Source organism: Euprymna scolopes, chromosome 11 (assembly GCF_053919585.1).
Source record: "Euprymna scolopes isolate OS-2025 chromosome 11, ASM5391958v1, whole genome shotgun sequence".
NCBI lineage: Eukaryota > Metazoa > Mollusca > Cephalopoda > Sepiida > Sepiolidae > Euprymna > Euprymna scolopes.
Window position 1 is genome coordinate 101,326,382 of NC_136492.1, and position 22,766 is coordinate 101,349,147.

The following is a 22,766-nucleotide window of genomic DNA, read 5'->3' on the forward strand; positions in this document are numbered from 1 at the left end:
GAGATTGGTGGTTTGGTGGCAGTAGATGCAGCATGGTTGAGGAAAAAAATTATTATGATCATATTAATATGGCTGAATTAGATGCTGTTCTGAAAAGCATTAATTTAGCTATAAAATGGAGGTTGAGAGAAATCGAAATAAGAACCGATTCAGCCACGGTACTAAGTTGGGTGAACTCTACAGTGGAAGGAAGTGGAAGAATATGAACAAAGGGGGAAATGATTGTAAACTGGAGATTAGGGATACTTGGAGGTTCAGTATCTGAATTTGAACTGTGAATAAAGACAGTGCTTGTGCCTTCAGAGTGAAACAAAGCAGATGCATTAACACGGATAAAACAAAAAACATAAAAAAAAAACCCTAGTTAGTTGAGAACAAAAGAGGTTCCAGTATGCTGCCTAGGAGTTGGTGGACTAGAAGAGTTGTATTACTCAGTTAATGGCGACCTGATCCTGGTGAGTAAGGGGGCACAAGCAATTTGGCAACACATTTTCACCAAATTTCAGTCCTTACTTGATTTAAGTATTCCAAAAATTGTTTAAAAGTGTCACAGACAATCTCTTAAAATTTTAATTGTTCCTATAATTTGGATTCTTCAGACTACTGTTCCCATTTTGAGTGTTATTTGCACAATGTTTCGGTCGATGTAATCTCCGACCTTGTTCAAGTGCATCTTGTCTAACTCGGGAATCTTTCTGTCAAACTCGTGGAATCTGCATGGAATTTCGAACAGGACCCTTTATTTAATCCACAAGATAATATGCTCTCATTCTATCAGTTATAACTCGGTAGAAGTCCTAAGTAATTTGCAATTGTATTTTTCGGTCACCCACACTGAGGATTCTCCAGCAATTTAACTTTTACAATTGAATTTCACCAAGTATTCTACCCACTGTGCCACAGGTCCATGTAGGCAATTTTAGCACTTTTTAGCACTGTAGATGAGAACAATAGTTGAAAGAATCCAAATAATATGAATAAACAATTCTAGAGTTGTAAGCCATGTTTAGTTTCAGAACAGTTTCCGATGGTTAGATGTTCTATACAAGTCCTCAGTAGACAGTTCTTGAGTTGGAAGCCACAGAGCAAAAGATTCTTCCCGTGTTGGCACAAAGAAAATATATGCGAAGTTGCTACAAAAAAGGTTTAATTTTTATGGAGCAATTCTGGTTTCTGATTGGTTGGTAGCAGAACGTGAATTCATTTGATTCGTCACGTCCTAGCAGCATCGTTTATAAATAGAATAGAATAGGATCATACCCCATTATTGTTCAAAAATATTGCAACAACAATTCTCATCTCAAAACTTCAAAACCTTTAAATTGTTCCTTCGGAATTTGAGGTTGTTCAGTTGATGTGTCTCAAGACTGGTCATTTGTGACTAGCTTTCTTTTAAAATTGTCTTGTTGATAATGGTGAGTCGAAGCATCTTCAGTGAAGAATGTTTTTTCTTTTTATTGGCTAGTTGCCAAAGAAAGGTTAGCTGAACCGTTGAGAATGTTTTCTGCATGGGAGTTCAGTAATGGAGTTGTACTGACAAGATTTTTTTTTTTGTTTCAGGTGTGTGTTTTGCAACAGCAAAGATAACATTTTTCTTTTCTTTTTTTTTTCTAAAATATGTAGCAGAAAAAAAAGTAATTTGGTTGATTATTATGAAAAGTTGGTAGGAGAATAAGTTCGTGGTGCAAGAATGCATTAAAACTCTTTTTATACTGGTGCGTTTTATTTATTTTTTGTCCAGAATTTCCTCTATAATAGAGAATCAGTAAAAAAAAATAAGAGTAGTTTTATGTTGTTTTCATTAAATATGATTAATTTATATTATTTTTAATGTAGGTTACTAACTGGCCACCCGGAGTTGCCTGGTGAACAATTTCGCAAAAAAAATTAGAAAATAAAAATATCTAATGTCGGTCATCAAATTCCATCTGTGTTTGTTTACAATATTACGTCAGCTGATAATTGGGGTTGACGATGAATGCCTTGGAAAAGTCATTTCTGATTAATGTTTAGTTTTAAAATGCAAACAAAGAAATGATTTGCAGCGATTTTAAATGGTACCTCTTCTTTTATCGTAAATTGAAACTCATTAATAAGAAAAAATTAAAATAAAATGGTGAGGTACACCTGGGCTTGAACAGGGCATCATTCGATCTCTAATCGAATGCTCTACCACTGAGCTATATCTCTAGATGACAAATAATCCGTTTTTTTAAGAAGAAATAATTTGCTGAGATTTTATTATTTCCCTTGGCTGGTGTAAAATAAAATATTCCCTCGTAAAAATTTTTTTTTTTTATCTCTAAGAAAGAAAAGACTATTTTTAAGATCAAATTTTTTTCGATTTTCGATAATTCGGTGGACATTTTGTTTTGTTTTAACTTGTTTCACATAATGTTAACATTGTAGGGGAATAAAGGTAAACAACACTGGTGACACCTGAACAAGCCATATACTTAAAAAATAAGTAAATATGAATAACATCTAAAGATAGAATGAATTCACATTTAATAATATAGATAACAAATTCAGAAGTATATTAAAGTTTAGTGATTTAAAACAAACTGATAAAAATTATTAGATCCCAAAGTTTGTAGTACAAAAAAAATGAGATTATATATATATATATATATATATATATATATATATATATATATATATATATATATATATATATATATATATATATATATAAAAGATTTCTATAGGTACATAATTGTATAAAACATTTGAATAACACCGAACATAGTGCCATTATTAATTGTTGAGGGCTTGCTTTTTTTCCCTATAGTTTAAACATAAACCATTAAAGAAGAAAATTTCACAAAAAAAAAAAGAAAACCAAAATACACCTCTAAAGTATATTTCTCCTAAGCTCTAATTGTATGTTTAACAAACATAAATTAGATAAAAGGAGTAAATAAAAAATTAGATAAAAGGAGTAAATAAAAAAATTAGATAAAAGGAGTAAATAAAAAATTAGATAAAAGGAGTAAATAAAAAATTAGATAAAAGGAGTAAATAAAAAATTAGATAAAAGGAGTAAATAAAAAATTAGATAAAAGGAGTAAATAAAAAAATTAGATAAAAAGAGTAAATAAAAAAATTAAATAAAAGGAGTAAATAAAAAAATTAAATAAAAGGAGTAAATAAAAAAATAAATAAAAGGAGTAAATAAAAAATAGATAAAAGGAGTAAATAAAAAAAATTAAATAAAAGGAGTAAATAAAAAATTAAATAAAAGGAGTAAATAAAAAATTAAATAAAAGGAGTAAATAAAAAATAGATAAAAGGAGTAAATAAAAAAATTAAATAAAAGGAGTAAATAAAAAATTAAATAAAAGGAGTAAATAAAAAAATTAAATAAAAGGAGTAAATAAAAAATTAAATAAAAGGAGTAAATAAAAAATAGATAAAAGGAGTAAATAAAAAATTAGATAAAAGGAGTAAATAAAAAATTAGATAAAAGGAGTAAATAAAAAAATTAGATAAAAGGAGTAAATAAAAAATTAGATAAAAGGAGTAAATAAAAAAATTAGATAAAAGGAGTAAATAAAAAATTAGATAAAAGGAGTAAATAAAAAATTAGATAAAAGGAGTAAATAAAAAAATTAGATAAAAGGAGTAAATAAAAAAAATGAGATAAAAGGAGTAAATAAAAAATGAGATAAAAGGAGTAAATAAAAAATGAGATAAAAGGAGTAAATAAAAAATTAGATAAAAGGAGTAAATAAAAAATTAGATAAAAGGAGTAAATAAAAAATTAGATAAAAGGAGTAAATAAAAAATTAGATAAAAGGAGTAAATAAAAAAATGAGATAAAAGGAGTAAATAAAAAATAGATAAAAGGAGTAAATAAAAAATGAGATAAAAGGAGTAAATAAAAAATGAGATAAAAGGAGTAAATAAAAAATTAGATAAAAGGAATAAATAAAAAATTAGATAAAAGGAGTAAATAAAAAATTAGATAAAAGGAGTAAATAAAAAATTAGATAAAAGGAGTAAATAAAAAATTAAATAAAGGGTTAGATAAAAGAGTGAGCATTTATTACAGTGCCAGATCTGCACTGGTGGATACACTGATGAAACTTTCTCGATTTTACACAGAGCGCATTCGAGAATTCACTTAAAAATTCTTGGGGCAGTATCCATTAATTTATGCCAACCATGTAAACAAGGAGATTATACCCATAATTTGGAATTTATGGGTATTCATTGAGATTGTTTCCTTTTTTCCTATTCCCCATACAATTTTTTTTTTTACCCTCGCTAATAATTTATGGTCTCTTGACCACGTTTTTAAACAATACCCCCCCCCCTGTTGCAAACGTTAATCTTGAAAATGGTCGGCTGAAAGACGTCTCGATAGGGATCTTTTTTCTGCTCCACCTCTTATTTACCCTTTTTATCTAATTTATGTTTTTTAAACATGCAATTAGAGCTTAGGAGAAATATAATTTAGAAGTGTATTTTGGTTTTCTTTTCTTTGTGAAATTTTCTTCTTTAATGGTTTATGTTTAAACTATAGAAAAGAGCAAAAAAAAAAGCCCTCAACAATTAATAATGGCACTACATTCAGTGTTATTCAAATATTTTATATACTTTGAGGTATTGAAATGAATTAGATTACAGGTTGGTGAATCTAGTGGTTTCTAGTTTTATAAAATACTAGAAGGAAATATTCATATAAGACAATTCCAGACAAATAAAATTACTCAATATACTAGATAGAGCAAAAAGATTCTAGTTTATATGTTCAAATTTCATTTAAAAGGATCAATTTTCAAATAAAATTTAAAATTTATTGCTTGAATCAAAGAACACAATGTTTAAATTAATGTCCTTAACTCATGAGTTTTCAATGTAGGCACATCTCCTCAGAGGAAAATTTCTAGCAAAATGTCAATATTTTTGATCAATAGTACATACAGAGAAAAATACTAAATAATACTTCAAGGAACATAGATAAAGGGAATGAATGTAGAGGTAAAGAAAGGATATGATGAATGGTATCCAAATGTAGAATTAATCCTTGAATTAATATATTGTGGATATTATGTGAAGATTGGTGATTTCTCTTGCCTTATTTCATGGTCGCAATCTTTATACATTATTTCTTCATAGACCCAACTATTTAGTGTGGGGGAATCAGTTTCATATATAAATTCAATGTCAAATGATCCCCCATTTCTGGTCCATTTTAACTTTTTAAGGCAGCTAACCAATTTTTTTAGCACTAATCCAAGTGGCAATAAAAAAAGTTTTCTCTATTCATTTCGAAATATATAATTTTTTAAATTATTTTTCAATACAAAAATTGTTTTCCTTTATGATTAGCTAATAAAAGGTTAAAAAAATAAGTTTAGTTAATTTATCTTCCTTGATGTGATAATTTGCCAACCTAACTTAACAAAAAACAACAACAAAAAACAAAAAAACACACACACGCATGAGTCAAATGGGGGCATTTCTTTTTTTTTTTTTTTTAATCAAAATTCCAACACCAGCTGTAATGAGAACAGTATTATTGTAACCTTGATGTAGCCTAAGGGTCCAAGGGGAACAACCTTTGTCAATTGTATATTCGTCTGTAGAAAAAGTCAATATCCTATACCGCCTTGAATAACGATAATAAGACAAATAATTTGCCCTTTATTATGAATAGGTTCCGCAATTATTTCGATTAGAAAAAAGGGAGGTAACTGTATAATTTCAAATATATTTCTTAGCATATAAAAAAGTTAATATCCAAATCCCAGGTTATATCTACAGAAGTACACAATGTAACCTAAATAAATAAATAGAAAATACAGAAAAAATCTTTATGATGAACGTACCCATATTGAAACGAAGATGTCATATTAAAAATATCAAGTAAATTGATCAAGTAGGTTTATTTTTAACTAAGTAAATCAAATTTTTTGAGTAAGCAAAATGGGACTGTCTTACGTCGCCATCTTGAAAAAACAAGAGAAGATAACTTCACAATAATTCAAATTTGCGAGATCAGCTAACAATTTCACATTAATCGCTTAAAATCATTTAAAATAATTTCCTTTAAATATTAAAAAAAAACTTGATCAATTTACGTGACTTTTGGAGTATAATATTTTCATTCTGTAACAGGTGTGTACATCATAAAGATTTTTTTGTATTTTTCTTAAATTTTTATTTAGGTTGAATTATAGACTTGTACTAAGAAAAATACTGTATTTTGTCATCTTAACTGTTATCAATTATTGGTCAAGAACTGTTATCATGTTAGTTAATGTGCCATATAATCTTGACAAATCTTATGAATGGAAGTTTAACCAGCCAAATGCGGTTGTTCCTAACAGCTAAAGTTCACAAAATATCTCTTTCTGTGCTGTTCTGCGATTTAAAATTTAGATGCACATTATTAAGAAATAAATTTGAAATTTTTACAGTTACTTCCCTTGCCTTTTTATCAAAATAATTTAGGACCCTATTCTTTACAAGTGCCAGTTTTTATTTTTAACTTTTGTCAAAAGTTTGTAACAGAAAAAATATTTGTAAAAAATCTTTTTTGGTAGAAACCCCGAAATTATTTACAGTGAAATGGGTCACTGCATTATGCTGCTTCACATTCTTTTTAGTTAAAAACTTTAGGAGAGGTAATTGTACTACCTTCTTAATAAAATATATTTAAAGAACACAGAACAATACATTTCTTTTTAACAATAACAATTTGAAATATTTATTTGTAGCAGGAACTGGCAGGTCGGACTGCAAAGAAGGAACAGAAAGTTCTTTTGAGGTCGTCGTCGGTCAGTCAGTACTGTATGGTCCCCAGCTAATAGCAGTTGTCTCTAGTGGATGCCGTCGATGCTAGGACAAGATGTCCAGTGGACAGCGGACGAGATAAGAGGTGTTGCTTGGCTGAAGGTCTGGTTCTGACTGACGTTCCATCAAGACTTTAGGGAGCAGATGAATCAATGCGCCCTGTCAGCTGATAGGTCAACCTGTGGCCGAAGAACTCAGAGGGGGGCATTGGTTCACCAGAGAAAATAGTTCTCTGTAACTGCTATAAAACCAACGGCTTTTTCATGATAACCATACCATGATCAGATGGATGTGTGACAGCAAGTTATAGGAAAGGGTTCTGCTAAGAGGTCAAAATCAAAGAAATGGTACATGGAGGTCATCAGATTTTTATCTGTTTGTCAACTGTTTCACGATTTTGCATGCATGAATCATTCAAATGAAAGCTTCCTTATATTAAGAATAAGTGGATTTGAAAACACTTTTTAAAGATTATGTCAAGCTGGCCTAATGGTTATCGTACTTGACCTACTGTTTTTAGGTTTTGGTTTCGAATTCAGCAAGAATATTTTTTTTTACTTACAAGAATTAAACTGTTTAGAAAAACTAGGTAAGTGTATGTATAAACATTTTGACCCCTCCCTTTATTTAAAAATTCACCAAAAATCAGGAAATTAACCAATTTTAATGAATTTTTCAGTATTTAATCACGGAATATGTTGAACCCATTATTTTTATTTAAATCTTAGTGGAAATGTATTATTTTATTTAAACAAAAATACCTTTACTAAAGTTATGGTTTTCTGTAGTAAAAAAAAAAATGAATGAATTTATTTTTGCTTTTTTTATGAAAATAAAGCATCGTAAATTATAACAATTAAAAAAAAAATTAATTTTTACGGGAACATTTCGAAAAAAGCCCTTAAAGTCTGTATAAATAAATTCGATATAACTCGAAGAAAAATTAATTTCTCAAACTACTGATGTTATTGAATTAAGCATTGTTTATTTTATATTTTCACACAAAACAATTATAATAGCAAAAAATGTTTCTACTGTTTTTAAATTACAGCTTTCACATAATTTTTATATGTAGGATTTTAATATTTTCCTTGCTTGCATAAATGTGAAACTTTCGGTGTAACATAATTTTTATATAATGCTGAACAATAATTAAAAAAAAATTAATTTAAAAACAGGAACATAGAAAAATAATTAAATAAAAAATGATAAAAATGATTCAAACGGTCAGGATAAAAATGTATGGATGCCCGTCTGGGGAAAAAAGGAACTAAAACTCCCCACCTCCTTTTAATTACATGACGTCATTTTCACACAGTCTTTTGACTGGCTGAAATTTTGGGCTTCCATATAATCCGTGTTTACAAAACTTCCGTTTGTTTCGATTTTGCGAAGAGCAGAATCCCTCGCTTTTTGGGCTAATTAAGCTATTTTTTATACAAACAAGATTTTTTATTTTTTTAAATTTAATTCAATGTCTTAGGACTTTACTTTTCTAATTATCTTTAAAATGGGCCCAGAAGACTAATATTTATCTTTTAAAGGATTTTTACAATGAATTTATTTAACTTCAAAATTTAGTTGAATTGGTTAGCTCACCGTGAAAACATTTTTCATAACTTTTTTTTTCATGTGTACAAATATTTTTTTTCCTTTTGGAAATAAACTTTAGTCTTTTATCTTTCAAAGATAGTAAAAAAGTAATCGGAAATCTACAAAAAAATTATGATAAATCGGCTTTCAAAACTAGGTCCCCCTATCTTTATTCGTCTATTTTTGCCCGTACCTAGAAAAAACATAATACTTGCATGCACATGACTCAGTTTCGATTTTATTTCATTATTTTTTAAGGAATTTAATGTTACGTTTAATACCATTTTAATAATTTAAAATATAACGATTGAAAAGACCAGACAAGTACAAAATTCATTTTAATAAACATATCTATTTATTGAAATTAAGCTGAAAAATTCTTTTTCTTTTTCAAATTTTCGAAGAATAAAATATTCTTCTTCATGAAATGCAGACATTTTTTTCTTCTTTCGTGTCATGGTGGAGGTAACTCCTGGCAAGTCCTCAGAGGTTGGAAATTGAGGTTGAATGAGGTTTAAATGTCTGATAACTGTGTAGAGCGTTGGTCGTATGCATTGGTTAAAATAATAATTAGAAATCCACTGTTTAAGAAGCACTTGATATTTTTTTTTTTTTTTTAAATTACATTTTCACCCCAAACAAGGCACATTGCCACTTTGGTGTAGGGGGCTACTATCAGGGGCAGCAACTACTGGGGCACTATGTTGGGATTTGGGCAGCAAGATGTCGGTTCACGTTACACTTGAACTTCTGCACGTCAGTACAGTTAGGGATCAGGGACCTGGAATGGAATTCCAGAGTCTAGCGGTTCTGGGGAAGAAACTACTGGAGTAGAAAGATCTTTTACATCTAGGGATCTCTACAGTGTGGGGGTGGGATTTAGCTGCCTGTCGGGTTCGTCGAGGGTGTCTACATCGTGGGGGCACAAGTGTCTGCAGTTCGTCAGAACATTCACCATTAAAATACTTGTAGAACAGACAGAGGGATGCAACGTTTCGTCGATGGGATAGAGGCTGAAGCTTAGATGCCAGTTCAGGGCCTATCAGATTGGCGACTCTCTTTTGAACCTTGTCTAGGAGCGAGAGACTAGCAGCAGATGCACCAGCCCAAATGTGACAACAATACTCCATACATGGGCGAATGGTTGCCTTATAGAGGTACAGGATACTTTCAGGTGTCAGTAGTGATATTCAGAATTTAAAATTTAATGGTTGTTTTATGAGAAAATATGCTTTTGCGATTATTTTTCATTCTTTGTGTATACCAATACTTTTTAAATTAGAAGCTCTATGTTTGTAAATATAACAACAGAGCATAAATGAACAAAAAATTATTTTGCTATATTCCAAAGTCTAAGGTTTCATTCATCTTACCAATCATTTTTTTCAAAATTACAAACTTGGTTACAAGTTTTAAAAAAAAATATTTATAAAAAGCCTTAGTCTATTTTCAAGTTATATGAGTATGAAACTAATCTTATATATATTAGGAGTATTGCCTTCATATTTTGTGGGCGGCCATCTTGTTTCAGGCTATATCAAATATTGACAAACAAATATTGATTTTTTTCCCCATGAACGAAACAGATCTGTAAAATGACCTGAAGTTTTTATTTTGGAAAAAAATGATTGATGAGATGAATAAACTCTTGGACTTTGGCAAGAAAATCAATTAAAAAAAAAAAATACCATTCAAGTCCAATTACTAGAAAAATTAACAACTTTGCACTAAAAGTAAAGAAAAATTAATATTTATTTGTCCCTGCTGATAAGACAAAAAATTATTTTAAACTCAACTACCCAACATATAAAAAACTCATTTATAAAGAGCTCCATAAATCTTATAAAATAGTTCCATAAAACACTCTGGATTGCATAAACTTAGCAGTTAAGATATTATTGACCTCTATGAATATCCATAATGCCACCGAAATATTGTCACCAGGCACACCTAGATTTATACTCAAGGACCAGAAAACTGATTTTTATGACAATTAAATTGATTTGCCCATCTAGTTCTGACTTAGGTTCGGTAAGTCAGAAAATCTTAGATAGAATTATCTCCTCTATTAAAGAAAAAGTTACCCCCCCCTTCTCTGGCAAAAATCAGACTCTATAGTTAACTGGTGTCTTGCCCTAAAACATAAACATATACTCAATTTTATAACTCTTGACATTAACAACTAGTACCAGTTCGTTTTTCTTATCCTCTTAAATAAGGACTTATTTTCGCTAAGAGAAACTCTAATTTGGAAACTAAATTAATTTGGAAACTAAATTAATCCTCGGAGCTAAAAAGTCTCTTATACACTTCAACAATAAATTTTGGATTAGAAAAGACACCCCCAATAACTGTGATATTCTAATGAGTGTCCAGATTCTGCTGTGGTAATGGACTTAGTATGCCTTTACCTTTTGAATGAGCTTAAACATCCCAGGGGGTCTATATAGAGATGATGCCCTATTCACTACTAGAGCTAGACCAATGAAATATAATAAAACTATTAGGAAATTAGACAGCTTTTTTTCTTTTTTTTTAACATTTTGGGCTATCTATATCAATTGAACCGGACAAAAAAAAACTTTTAATTTTCTTGATACCATGCTAAACCTTAGTACAGAATCCTACAGTCCCTACCATAAGCCCAATTTAAATCTTTTCTATGTTCACAAGTTCTCCAATCACCCAAATTCTATTATAAAATCCATAGTAACTTCTGTTTCTAGAAGAATTTCTTCACTTTCTGCAAACAAAAAACTTTCAACAAAAATGCAACCTTCTTTCAATAACACCTTAAAAATTTCAGGGTATAATAAAAAATACAATATAACCATAATAACTCCATTACCAGGCGTCTAATATCCGTAATTATGCATCACATGACTAAAAACAAATCAGATTCCAGAAAACAATCTAATCTGCTGAATAATAACTAATAACCAACTGTTTTACCAACATAGTACCGCTCAGTGCAATAATCATAACAAGCCAAACCCCTCCAATCGTCTTAGGAGAAAGAAAAATAATTGGTTTAACCCCAACCCCCTTTCAACTTAAATGTCAAAACAAATATATTAAAAGAATTATTTAAGATTGTAGAAAATTCTTTTAAACAACCTGATAGATATAGTACCATATTTAATAAAAAATTCCATTAAAATTTCCTATTCTACAATACCCAATCCAGCACAGACGATAATAGCTTTGAACAACAAAAAAAAAAATCAACTAAGTTTATACCACTCCTTTCCCCTTAATGGCGTAAGCTAACTGCAATTGTAATAATAAGCAAGACTGCCTACCCAAAAACGGTTGCATCCATGTCACAACCAACAACGTAAATAATAAGATCAATTTTGATGAATATAGTGATGATAATAATAATAATAATAATAATAACAAACAAGATTAATAATAATAAACTGCCTTATTTCTCTCAAAACACTTATAATACTCTAAACTCTCCTTGAAATACAGATTACAATATCCTCATACAGATTGAATTTACTATTGCTAATTATAACAACCCTAAATTAAACTTCAAACCTACCCCAAATTCTAACATAAATCCACATTCCATCACGCCAGGCAAGATATACACTTATATTGGCGCCACTTCAATATTAATAAAGGTTAGAATATCTAACCACACTTCTTCTTTTAATAATGAAATCACTGATAACAGCTAGGGAACTTCCCTAACCACTTTATTTAAAAAAAAAATTAAATCTAAAGATATCCCTTTCTTTATTAATTAGACTATTCCTAAAACGTCAGTCTTATACTCCAGGTTCTAAGTCTTGTCACCTTTGCATATCTGAAGTTATAAGTATAATTACTTCCCGACTAAAGTATCAACATAATCAATTCTAAAAGAGAACTTATTTCCCACTGTAAACATAAGGAAAAATTTTAATATAATCAATTCAAAATTATTTAGCTTACTTCTTAAACTTTAGGCTATGAAATTACTTAATATAAGAGATTTCTTCTATTCCTCTTGATTAATTTTTTTATTTTTGGAAAACTACAGGAGTTGCTGTATACTAGCCCTGGCGGTATATCTGTGCATATGTATGCTTCTGTTTATATATGTAATATGTGAGTGTATGCATGTATATATATATATGTGTGTGTGTGTATAAATGAGTTTACTCCTTTAATCTCACTTCTTATTCTATATTATTTTATTTTTTTATATATGTGTGTATATGCATTTATACATTTGTATATAGATATATGTGCATTATACACTAAATTATTAAACCATTTCTTATGATCTGTAAACCTTTCTACCCATGTTAACTTCCCTCCAAATTTAAAATAAATAAATTTGAATTAGCATTTCCACACACTTATCTTCCTATCAAGGTCAAATTGACCTCACAACGATGGTTCTCCATATGCCTCCTCTCCCTTTCTTACTTTCCTTTTTTCTCAACTATATCTATCTTTCTTTCTCCCCTCTGTTTTTGACTTCTTACAATTCTTTCTTTATCATTTTTCCTCTCTTTTTCTTACTCCCCCCTTTCTCAATTTCAATTTTAATCTTTTATTGCTGTTCCTTGAATCATCACTTCAACACTTTCATTTGCCTTATCTGTTACTTTTTGAAAAAGCTGGAACTTTACTTCTCCATGATCTGATAGTTTTTTCTGGAAGCATTGATTTACTCTAGACATCTATAATTCTTGTTTCTCGTTTCTTATGGATTACAAATGGGTTATCAATGGAATTATTTTGGATTTATCCTGTTCTGGATTTTACCTTCTTATTCAATGGATTTTTACCATATCCTTTTTTTCCCTTTTTTCCCATTTCCTGCTTTCTTAATCATTTTAAATCCCTATAACCTTTCATTAATTGTTTAATAACTTTTTTATGCAAATATGATTAATTTCATATTTGTAGTTTATTTCAATGCATTAACCTGCAAAATGTATTGTATATTTTGCAAACCTCTTTTCTCTGATAGGAAGAATTGCATTTTTCAAAACCCTGCAGAATAAGGTATTTCAGGTTTATTTGTACTCCTTGTCGGATAATTAAAATTTTGTATACGTTCTTTACAGGTTTATAATGTTTTTTTTTTTAATTTGAATAAATTTTTAATGGCGTTTCTACACTAGCAGAACGAAATTTCAGAAATCGTAAAACTGAATTTCACATGAAAACAATGGTATCTATGTATTCCTTGTATTTTTAAGATGATCATATCCAGAAATTACAAAAATTGAGGGAGAAAATTATTATAGAAAATAGAATTTGAAGAAAACGATCGTATTTGCTTATGTAAGACACAAGAGAGTTCAAAAGGGAGGTAATTTTCTGTTTCGATTTAAACAATATGGCTGCAATTTTTCACCTACTAACACGATTAAAGTTGTTGTTTTTTATAATAATTTAGTAATATTCAGGTAATTTCGACTGAATCATTTGAAAGCTAACATTGTAATTTATTAGAATTGACAAAAAAATCAGTAAAAACCACTGTTTTTTTTTTTTTTATCTGAAAACTCCATTTATCGATTACAAAATTTTGTTCTGGTAGTGTAGAAGTGCCTTTTCAAAAATAAGCTTTTATATATATATATATATATATATATATATATATATATATATATATATATATATATATTTGGGCATCATGAGCCCACTGCAAAATGAATGCCTAATTAATCACAGAAGAAACTCATATTACATTTTTTTCTTTTTTGTTTCTATTTTTCTTCTTGTTTTTAAGCTGGCTGTTTTGGCCAAAGATGCAGCTGTCTTAGAGATTCTTCTTCAAGCTGGCGCCGATCCCAACAGCTTGGATAGAGGTGGACGCACAGCCTTGACGAATTGCCTTCTCGAGAGCGTAATTGTACCAAGAGCACCGGGTTCAGCACCAATCATTAGTGATGAAGTTCTTTCAATGATTATCCTCCTCACGCAAGCAGGCACCAACATGAACTTGTCATTATGTGAATATAGTCATCCTCTCATTTGTGCATCGTTCGTTGGGTCACTGCAACTGGTCAACTTTTTCATGGATAATGGCTCAAGTCCGGAATTGGCATCAAGTTGCTGTAAGTATTATGAGGGAAAGTTTTTTAATGGAATGTGTTCTGCTGATAAACTCATAACACTTGTACCCCTTGATGTACATATTATCAACTAACCTGACAAGCAGCAAAATCTTACCCCTTCACTCTTGAGGTCCCTATATGTTAGAAAGCCTTCTACGCTAATAGTTTCTTCCTTTGAACTGCTAGACTTTGGAATTTGCTTCCTGTTTCCGTGACTGTACTAATCTGCAGGAGTTTAAATGTAATGTGAACAGATGTCACTGCTCACCTCCCCACAGTCCTCTGTTAGACATGATCCCAAATAGTAGCCCCTTGCGTTCCAAGTAGCAATATGCCTTGCTTGGGATGAAAAAGAGTAAAATAAATAAATAAATAAATTAGAACAAGACTTTCTGCCTGGGCAAGTTTACTCTCCAATGTTAGTTTAGCCAAGTGTATTATTATGTCTAACGTCTTGATTGGATGACGTATCATTTCGGTATAATATTTATTTATTTTGTGTGTTTATTCAGAATCATACTTAATTAAAAAGCAAAAATACAGAAAAATCTTTATGACATATGTACTCATCCTGGAACGAGGATGTCATATTCCAAAATTCACATAAATTGATCAAGCAGATTTGTTTTTTTTTCTAATTAAGAAAATCAAATTTTATGAGGAAGTGGGGAGGAAGCCAGGAATAACCATATTGTTTTAAATTTTGCCAAAATTCAAGAGCGACAATTCAATTCGACTACAGAGATTTTATTTGTATTCAAAGTAATTAAACGTTATTAATCGCTAAAAACCGTATGATCTGTTTTCAATGAAATCTTTGATGATCTGTGTGAAAGTTCCTTGTAAGTCAATAACAACGAGTTATATTATTTATTTGCGACCAAGATTGACTTTTTTATGGAGAGTGCATTTATATATTTACAAAATGTTTTAATAAAATTATTTAAACTAAAATTTAGATTGATATTTTAATAAAAATATAAGCAAACAATAAAAAGAAGAAAAACCGAATTATATTAGTTATTTAAGGCCTGGTAGTCTAAATAAAGATTTACAATTAAAAAGTTGATTTTTAGAGGTATGCGGGTCTGTTTTGAACAAATATCACATTTAAAATTGTTGCCGCTGAGTAGTTGTTTACAAGTTTACATTGTTTACCTTGTTTACATTGCTCAACGGCAGCATGCGTACTGCAGATTAAACCAATGTAAGTCCATTTCAAACAGACAGAAGTATATAGAAGCTAGAAGTAATTGTAAGAGAGAAATAGCAACAGCTAAGACAGAATACACTGAAACCACCAGAAGATGCATCAAAGCACAGAAATTAGGAACCCGTGATTTTTGGAAAATCTACAACAGTGTGGTAAATAATGGGCAGTAAACCATTCCACCACTATCAAACAATCACAAGGTTGTTTGCACGGCAACCGAGAAGGCTAACCTGCTTGCCAGTTGGTTTGCCTCTAACTCCACAGTGGACCCGGCACACCACTCTCTCCCTGACTTTCCTTTGTGGACAGACACCACACTAGATGATTTGAAAATCACCCCTTCTGAGGTACATGGTAGCATAAAAAACCTAGACAGCTCAAAAGCATGTGGACCAGATTTCATCCCGGCTATTAAAAAAATGCTTTGCTGAGATTGCTCCAGTTTTCTCCAAACATTACAACAATTGCCTCAACAGATCTTGCTTTCCCGACTGCTGGAAAACCGCTTCTGTGGTACCAGTTTTCAAGAATTCTGGCGAGAGAACTGACCCATTAAATTATCGCCCCATTAGCCTTTTCTCGCTTTTCGCCAAAATATTTGAATCCTTAATTAATCAAGCTCTAGTTCATCACTTTACAGCTACTAAACTCCTGACTGACAATCAATATGGATTTAGGCAAGCCCGTTTCACAGCAGAAATCCTAATTGTAATCTATGAACATATCTTCAGTGGACAAAACAGGGGAGGGTAGAGTGGTAGCCCTCGATATATCTAAGGCTTTTGACAGGGTATAGCATGATGGTCTTCTAAGGAAAATTAGATCATATGGTATCACTGGAAGAATACATAATGTAATTAGATCCTTCTTAAGTAATAGAAAAATCCAGGTTGTCTTCAACAGTCATACATCTAAACAATATGATATAAATGTGGGAGTATCTCAGGGGTCTATCCTTGGACCTTTATTATTCTTGATATTCATAAATGACCTCCCTGATAAAATTGTCTCTGAGATGAGTATATTTGCTGATAACACCACTCTCTATAGCAGGCACGAGGGGAAAACAAATGAACACATATCTAAGGAAATGGCAAAAACACTAGAGGATGACCTCCAATCTGTAGTGGAGTGGGAACAAAAATGGAGGGTCACATTCAATGCTGCCAAAACTAAGCTTGTTTCTTTGAATAATTACAAGAAACCTTCTCTTACCACCAATAGTAATGGCCAAGAACACATTGTCTGAAAGTACTTCCTTTAAACTCCTTGGCCTAACGTTTACAGGGAACATGAACTGGAATAGATACATTTAGAGCATTGCCAAGGCTGCTCCAAAGAAGGTGGGCTCTCTCTAGCATGCTAGAAAACTACTTACGCCTGAAAGTATCCTGTACCTCTATAAGGCCACCATTCGCCCATGTATGGAGTACTGTTGTCACATTTGGACTGGTGCATCTGCTACTTGTCTCTCCCTCCTTGAAAGGGTTCAAAAGAGAGTCGCCAACCTGATAGGTCCTGAACTGTCATCTAGGCTTCAGCCTCTGTCCCATCGACGAAATGTTGCATCCCTCTGACTGTTCTCCAAGTACTTTAATGGTGAATGCTCTAACAAACTACAAGCACTTGTACTTCCTCGACATGAACACCTCCGACAAACTCAGCAAGCAGCTAAATCCCACTCCTTCACAGTAAAGATTCCTAGGTGTAAGCAAGCCCTCTACTCCAATAGTTTCTTCCCCAGAACTGCTAAACTTTGGAACTTGCTTTTGGGATTCTGCTTTCCCAACTATACTAACATGCAGAAGTTCAAGTGTAATGTGAACAGACATCTTGCTGCTCAACTCCCTACATGGTACCCCTGCAACTTATGTCCCTGATAGTAGCCCCCTACTTTAAAGTGGCACTGTGCCTTGTTTAGGGTGAAAATTGAATAAAAAATTTAAAAAAAGTAAGAAACAAATCAATACGGCCCCTTTTTTGAAAACAAGTCAACATGGTTTCGTTTTCTATTTTCCAAAGTTTTATTTTGGGATGGGAGGATCGCCAGTAAAGAGTATCGTCCGCTCAAGGAAAGTTTTTTTTTTTATTTCTCGCTTTTTTTAGTGAGGGAGGATTCAAATCAAATTTTTATTTATTAATTTATTAATTAAATTGCTAATTGATATTTATTAATTTATTTATTAATTGCTATTTTTTTATTTAATAATTTATTAATTAAATTCCTAATTTTTATTCATTAATTTCTTGATTAAATTGCTAATTGTTACTAATTAAATTATTTAATAAATTGCTAGGTAAAAGTACAGAATATCAGCAAAGCCCCTCCCCCACCACCACCACTATGTGAAGAATGACTTAATCTTTTGTGGTTTACTTTCCGTGCTGAAATAATAATGTTATTATTTAGAAAACCAATATTTACATGAAGAGGAGAGCTAAATTAGCTATTCTGTACTTTAATCTAAAATAATAATAAATAAATAAATAATATATAAATAAATAAATAAATAAATAAATGAATGCATTTGGGAAACTAAAACTCTTGCCAGAAGTTGTATCATGGGTGAAGTTTAATATCAGGAACTGAATCTGATCAACCACCGTTTGCTGAGACTTTGAGTCAAAGATTTTTATTGTTTGCCTAAATAACTGAGCGGTACAAAAGTTTTACAAAAATAAATAAATAAATAAATAAATAAATAAAAAACAAATGAAAAAAAAAACCCCAACCGATCCATGGCCTGATCTATAATGATTAGGTAAATTAGTGATTATGACATTTGAGAGAATTGTAGCAGACTTGTGGATATATTATATACATCCCCCAGTCGTACAAAATAGGAAAAATGAATTGAATTGAGAAAGGAACGAACAATGCGTTTATTGAATTAAACGAACTAGAATTTATTTTGTGAAGAAACAAATTAAATGAAAGGGTACAGCACGTGTTTAGTTTGGCGTGCGTCTCTCGCTGTTAACTGGTGAGAAGGAAAGTCTATTGTTGTAGAGAGAGAGAGAGAGAGTGAGAAAGTCAATCCAGTTTGGCTCGTGTCTCTCACTGTTAGCTGGTGAGAGGGAAAGTCTATTGTTGTAGAGAGAGAGAGAGAGAGAGAGAGAGAGAGAGAGAGAGACAGAGAGAGAGAGAGAGAGAGAGAGAGTAAATCAATCCAGGCCATGAAGAGAGAAAGTGTGTAAGGTATACTTACTGTCTGTTGACTCTTGCCCCACACATAGTAGCAGGGGACGCGCATGTCCGAAAAGGGAGCGGTTGGTCCGTCGATCGCTTAGGTTGGGAGCCGAATCGAAAAAAAGGAAACAGCTCAGGTCTCTCACTTTTGTAGTTGTTTCTGGGCGTTCTTCGCACATGTGTGGATTTCCTTTAAGGGGAAGTGACGTTGTCCATGTGTGCGTACATGTGCGCGTATGTGTGCGTGCATGTGTGTACGTTAGTGTGTGTATGCACATGAATGTGAGTATATTATGTGAACATGAATATATGTACGTGTGTGTACATGCACACGTATGTTTGTGTGCGCATATGTGTATGACCAGAAAAGTGACTTGAGATGTGTGCGTACATGTGTGTATGTTAGCGTGTGTGTGTATGCACATGAATATGAGTGTATGTACGTGAAATGAATATATGTACGTGTATGTGCGCACGTATGTTTGTGTGCGCGTATGTGTATGACAAGAAATGTGGTTTGAAATGTGAACGCGTGTTTTTTGTGTGAGACTAGAAAAGGCTCACACAGAATAATTGCTGATTGTGTATTTGTTTTTCTTTTGCAGTTCCATCTGGTGTCACTCCAATTCTGACTGCCGTCAGTAGAAACCAAACCAATATTGTGAAGCATTTCATCGGATGGGGTTGCAAAATTAACCAGAAAGGCAGGATCAGCCGGAAGCAAATGGACTACATTTTTGATTGTTTTGAGCTGGCAATTTTTCTCAAATATTGGGACCTTGCAAAACTGTTGCTCAACACTGGTTATCGATGGAAACCAAACCAAATAGACAAGGATAATGATCTCAGAGAATCGTTACAGAGCAGTGAAGAAATGACGGACTGGTACAATTCATATATACGTACACCACAATCTCTCATGTTTTACAGCATTGTAACCATCAGAGAAAGTTTAGGCTCAAATATTCCCTCCAAATATGAAAAACTTCAGCTTCCTAAATCCATCAACGATAAGATTCTTTTGAAGGAACTTCTTTCTGTGGATGAAAGTTGATGATTTTCTTAATTTTTTTTTTTTTTCGCTACATATTCAATATGAATTAGCGATATTTCAAATACGGCTACCAAATGAGGATTTTTTAAAAAAAATGATCTTTTAAGGCTGTCAAACGAAATTCAGAAAGAAACAGCTGTACAGTTGATCATGTTATTGTTTATCAGTGAATTGAAGGTATTTTCTTTTCCTTTGATAAATGAAATGTTTTCACGCACAAATCATAAAGGCTCAATTGTCTGTATATTACACGCCAACAATGTTTTTGTGAATTCAGTTTTTGTTATTCAAATTATTTGTCTTGGCTCAGGAAAAATGCTTTGTTAAAAAAATGTATTTCATTTTCTTAATATAGCTTCTCTTTTTAAAAAGAATGATTTCTCTCTCAAAATTAACTATCTATTTTGATGTTAATTTATATTAGCAAATAGATTGTTAATTTGAAACATCTCTCTCTCTCTCTCTCTCTCTCTCTATGTATATATATATATATATATATATATATATATATATATATATATATATATATTTATATTTCCTATTTATATATATAATGCGAATTTCTGTCCATGTGATTTGTCAAACACTGTAAAAATGGCTTATTATCTGTGTCCACTTGCAAAAGACAACAGGCTTTATTTCTCCTTTCTGTATAGCTGTTAAAGTTGGTATATGCGTGTATATATATATATATATATATATATATATATATATATATATATATATATATACTATATATATATACTAGCATGGCTGCCCGGCGTTGCCCGGGCGTTTGGAGGTGTGTGTTGATCAAAAACAAAGTGGTAGTAGGAAGGCAGGCTCGAACCCGTACCGTGAAGGAGGAAAAGAGCATGAAAAAAACGTGACGTCTTTGCTGTTGCGACCACCGCCAAACCGGAAGTGACACAGCTTTAAATTACAGCTAAACAATCAAAAAGAGGGGATGACTTTCGAAAATATCGGCGAATAAATCAACCCCTCTCTGTAAAAAGTGCTCAGTTGACGGTGAAGAAATTAATGTTTTTAGCAAATTATTCGGTATTTGTCGTCTGAAAGGGTTGAGCTTCAAAACGACACTGATCTTGTGAAAATCCGTTGCCTCTGTCGACAGTTTTAGGCAGACATGCAAACATACATACATAGATTTATATATTTGTAGCTCAAATTTTCGACCCAAACCGATTAAAAAGCTTGCCCTATCTCTGAATACCCTTTATGTAAGATTTCAAATGTTTAGACCAGAAATTGTCTGAGTAATTTGGTAGAGACCGCAGAGGTCAATCTTTTTAACTTTGATCGCTATTATGATCCCTTAAAATTTATTGTTTTAGGCTCAAATTAAGTTATTAAGTTAGATCCATGTCCAAGGACCATATATCTCAAATTTCAAGTGTTTAGACCCAAAATTGGCGGAGGAGTTTGTTAGAGTTCTCAAAGGTTAAATCGTTGAATTTTGACCCCTTAACAGCCAAATTTCTGGCCAAAAATGGATTACAAAAATTTTCCCAAATCTCAATACCCTGTATATCAAATTTCGAGTCTGTAGACTGAAAATTGACAGAGTTATTGTGTAGAGAAATGTACACAGACAGATACACAGACACTATCACTTTTATAGATATACTAGCAGTTCCGCCCGGCTTTGCTCGATAAGGTTATGTGTATATGTATGTATTAAAAAGTGTGAATATGTAAAGTAATGCCTTTCTGTATAATAGTCTTCCTTAACTATCATAGAGAAAAGACAGACAGACAGACATTTTCACTTATATATATATATATATATATATATATATATATATATAGATTGGATATATATATATATATATATATATGGTTGGTCACGTTCAATGCCGCCAAGACTAAACTGGTTTCATTCAATAATTACAAGAAACCTTCTCTACCACCTATAGCAATGGCCAACGACTCTTTATCTGAGAGTACGTCTTTCAAGCTCCTTGGCCTAACGTTTACAGGAAACATGAGTTGGAACAATTACATCGAGGGCATTGCCAGGGCCGCTGCGAGGAAGGTGGGCTCTCTCTACCGTGCTAGAAAACTTCTAAAAACCAAAAGTATCCTGTACCTCTATAAGGCAACCATTCGCCCATGTATGGAGTATTGCTGTCATATCTGGGCTGGTGCATCAACTACTAGTCTCTCGCTCCTTGACAGGGTTCAAAAGAGAGTCGCAAATCTGATAGGCCCTAAACTGGCATCTAAGCTTCAGCCTCTGTCCCATCGTCGAAACGTTGCATCCCTCTGCCTGTTCTACAAGTATTTTAATGGTGAATGCTCTGATGAACTGCAAGCACTTGTGCCCCCACGACGTGAACACCCTCGACAGACCCGACAAGCTGCAAAATCCCACCCCCACACTGTAGAGATCCCTAGATGTAAAAGATATTTCTACTCCAGTAGTTTCTTCCCCAGAACTGCTAGACTTTGGAATTCCATTCCAGGTCACTGCTTCCCCAACTGTACTGACATGCATAAGTTCAAGTGCAATGTGAACCAACATCTTGCTGCCCAAATCCCTACATAGTACCCCAGTAGATGTTTCCCCTGATAGTAGCCCCCTACACCAAAGTGGCAATGTGCCTTGTTTGGGGTGAAAATGTAATTAAAAAAAAAAAAAAAAAAAAATATATATATATACATATATATATATATATATATATATATATATATATATAAATGAAGTTGTTAAAGATACAAATAATATCAAGATAGTAAAAGCTCTACACGGGTAAGTAGAGCAATTAATATAAGAAATAAAATATAAGAATTCCAAATTAAATGAAACTTTATTACATCAGATCAATAAAGAACGGGGAA

The 22,766-nt window shown here is 31.9% G+C and overlaps 1 protein-coding gene across 3 annotated transcripts in view; it reads left to right on the forward strand.

The window, feature by feature from the left end:
* Positions 1 to 20,201, forward strand: part of LOC145288011 (B-cell lymphoma 3 protein-like) — a 66,688-nt gene extending 46,487 nt beyond the window's left edge. For all 3 annotated transcript variants that reach the window (XM_080136012.1, XM_080136013.1, XM_080136014.1), the window contains exons 2-3: positions 14,141 to 14,468; positions 19,477 to 20,201. In XM_080136012.1, the coding sequence (XP_079992138.1) occupies positions 14,141 to 14,468; positions 19,477 to 19,925 (777 nt within the window). In that variant the 3' untranslated portion in view covers positions 19,926 to 20,201. The remainder of the gene's footprint in view (positions 1 to 14,140; positions 14,469 to 19,476) is intronic.
* Positions 20,202 to 22,766: the final 2,565 nt, after the last annotated feature.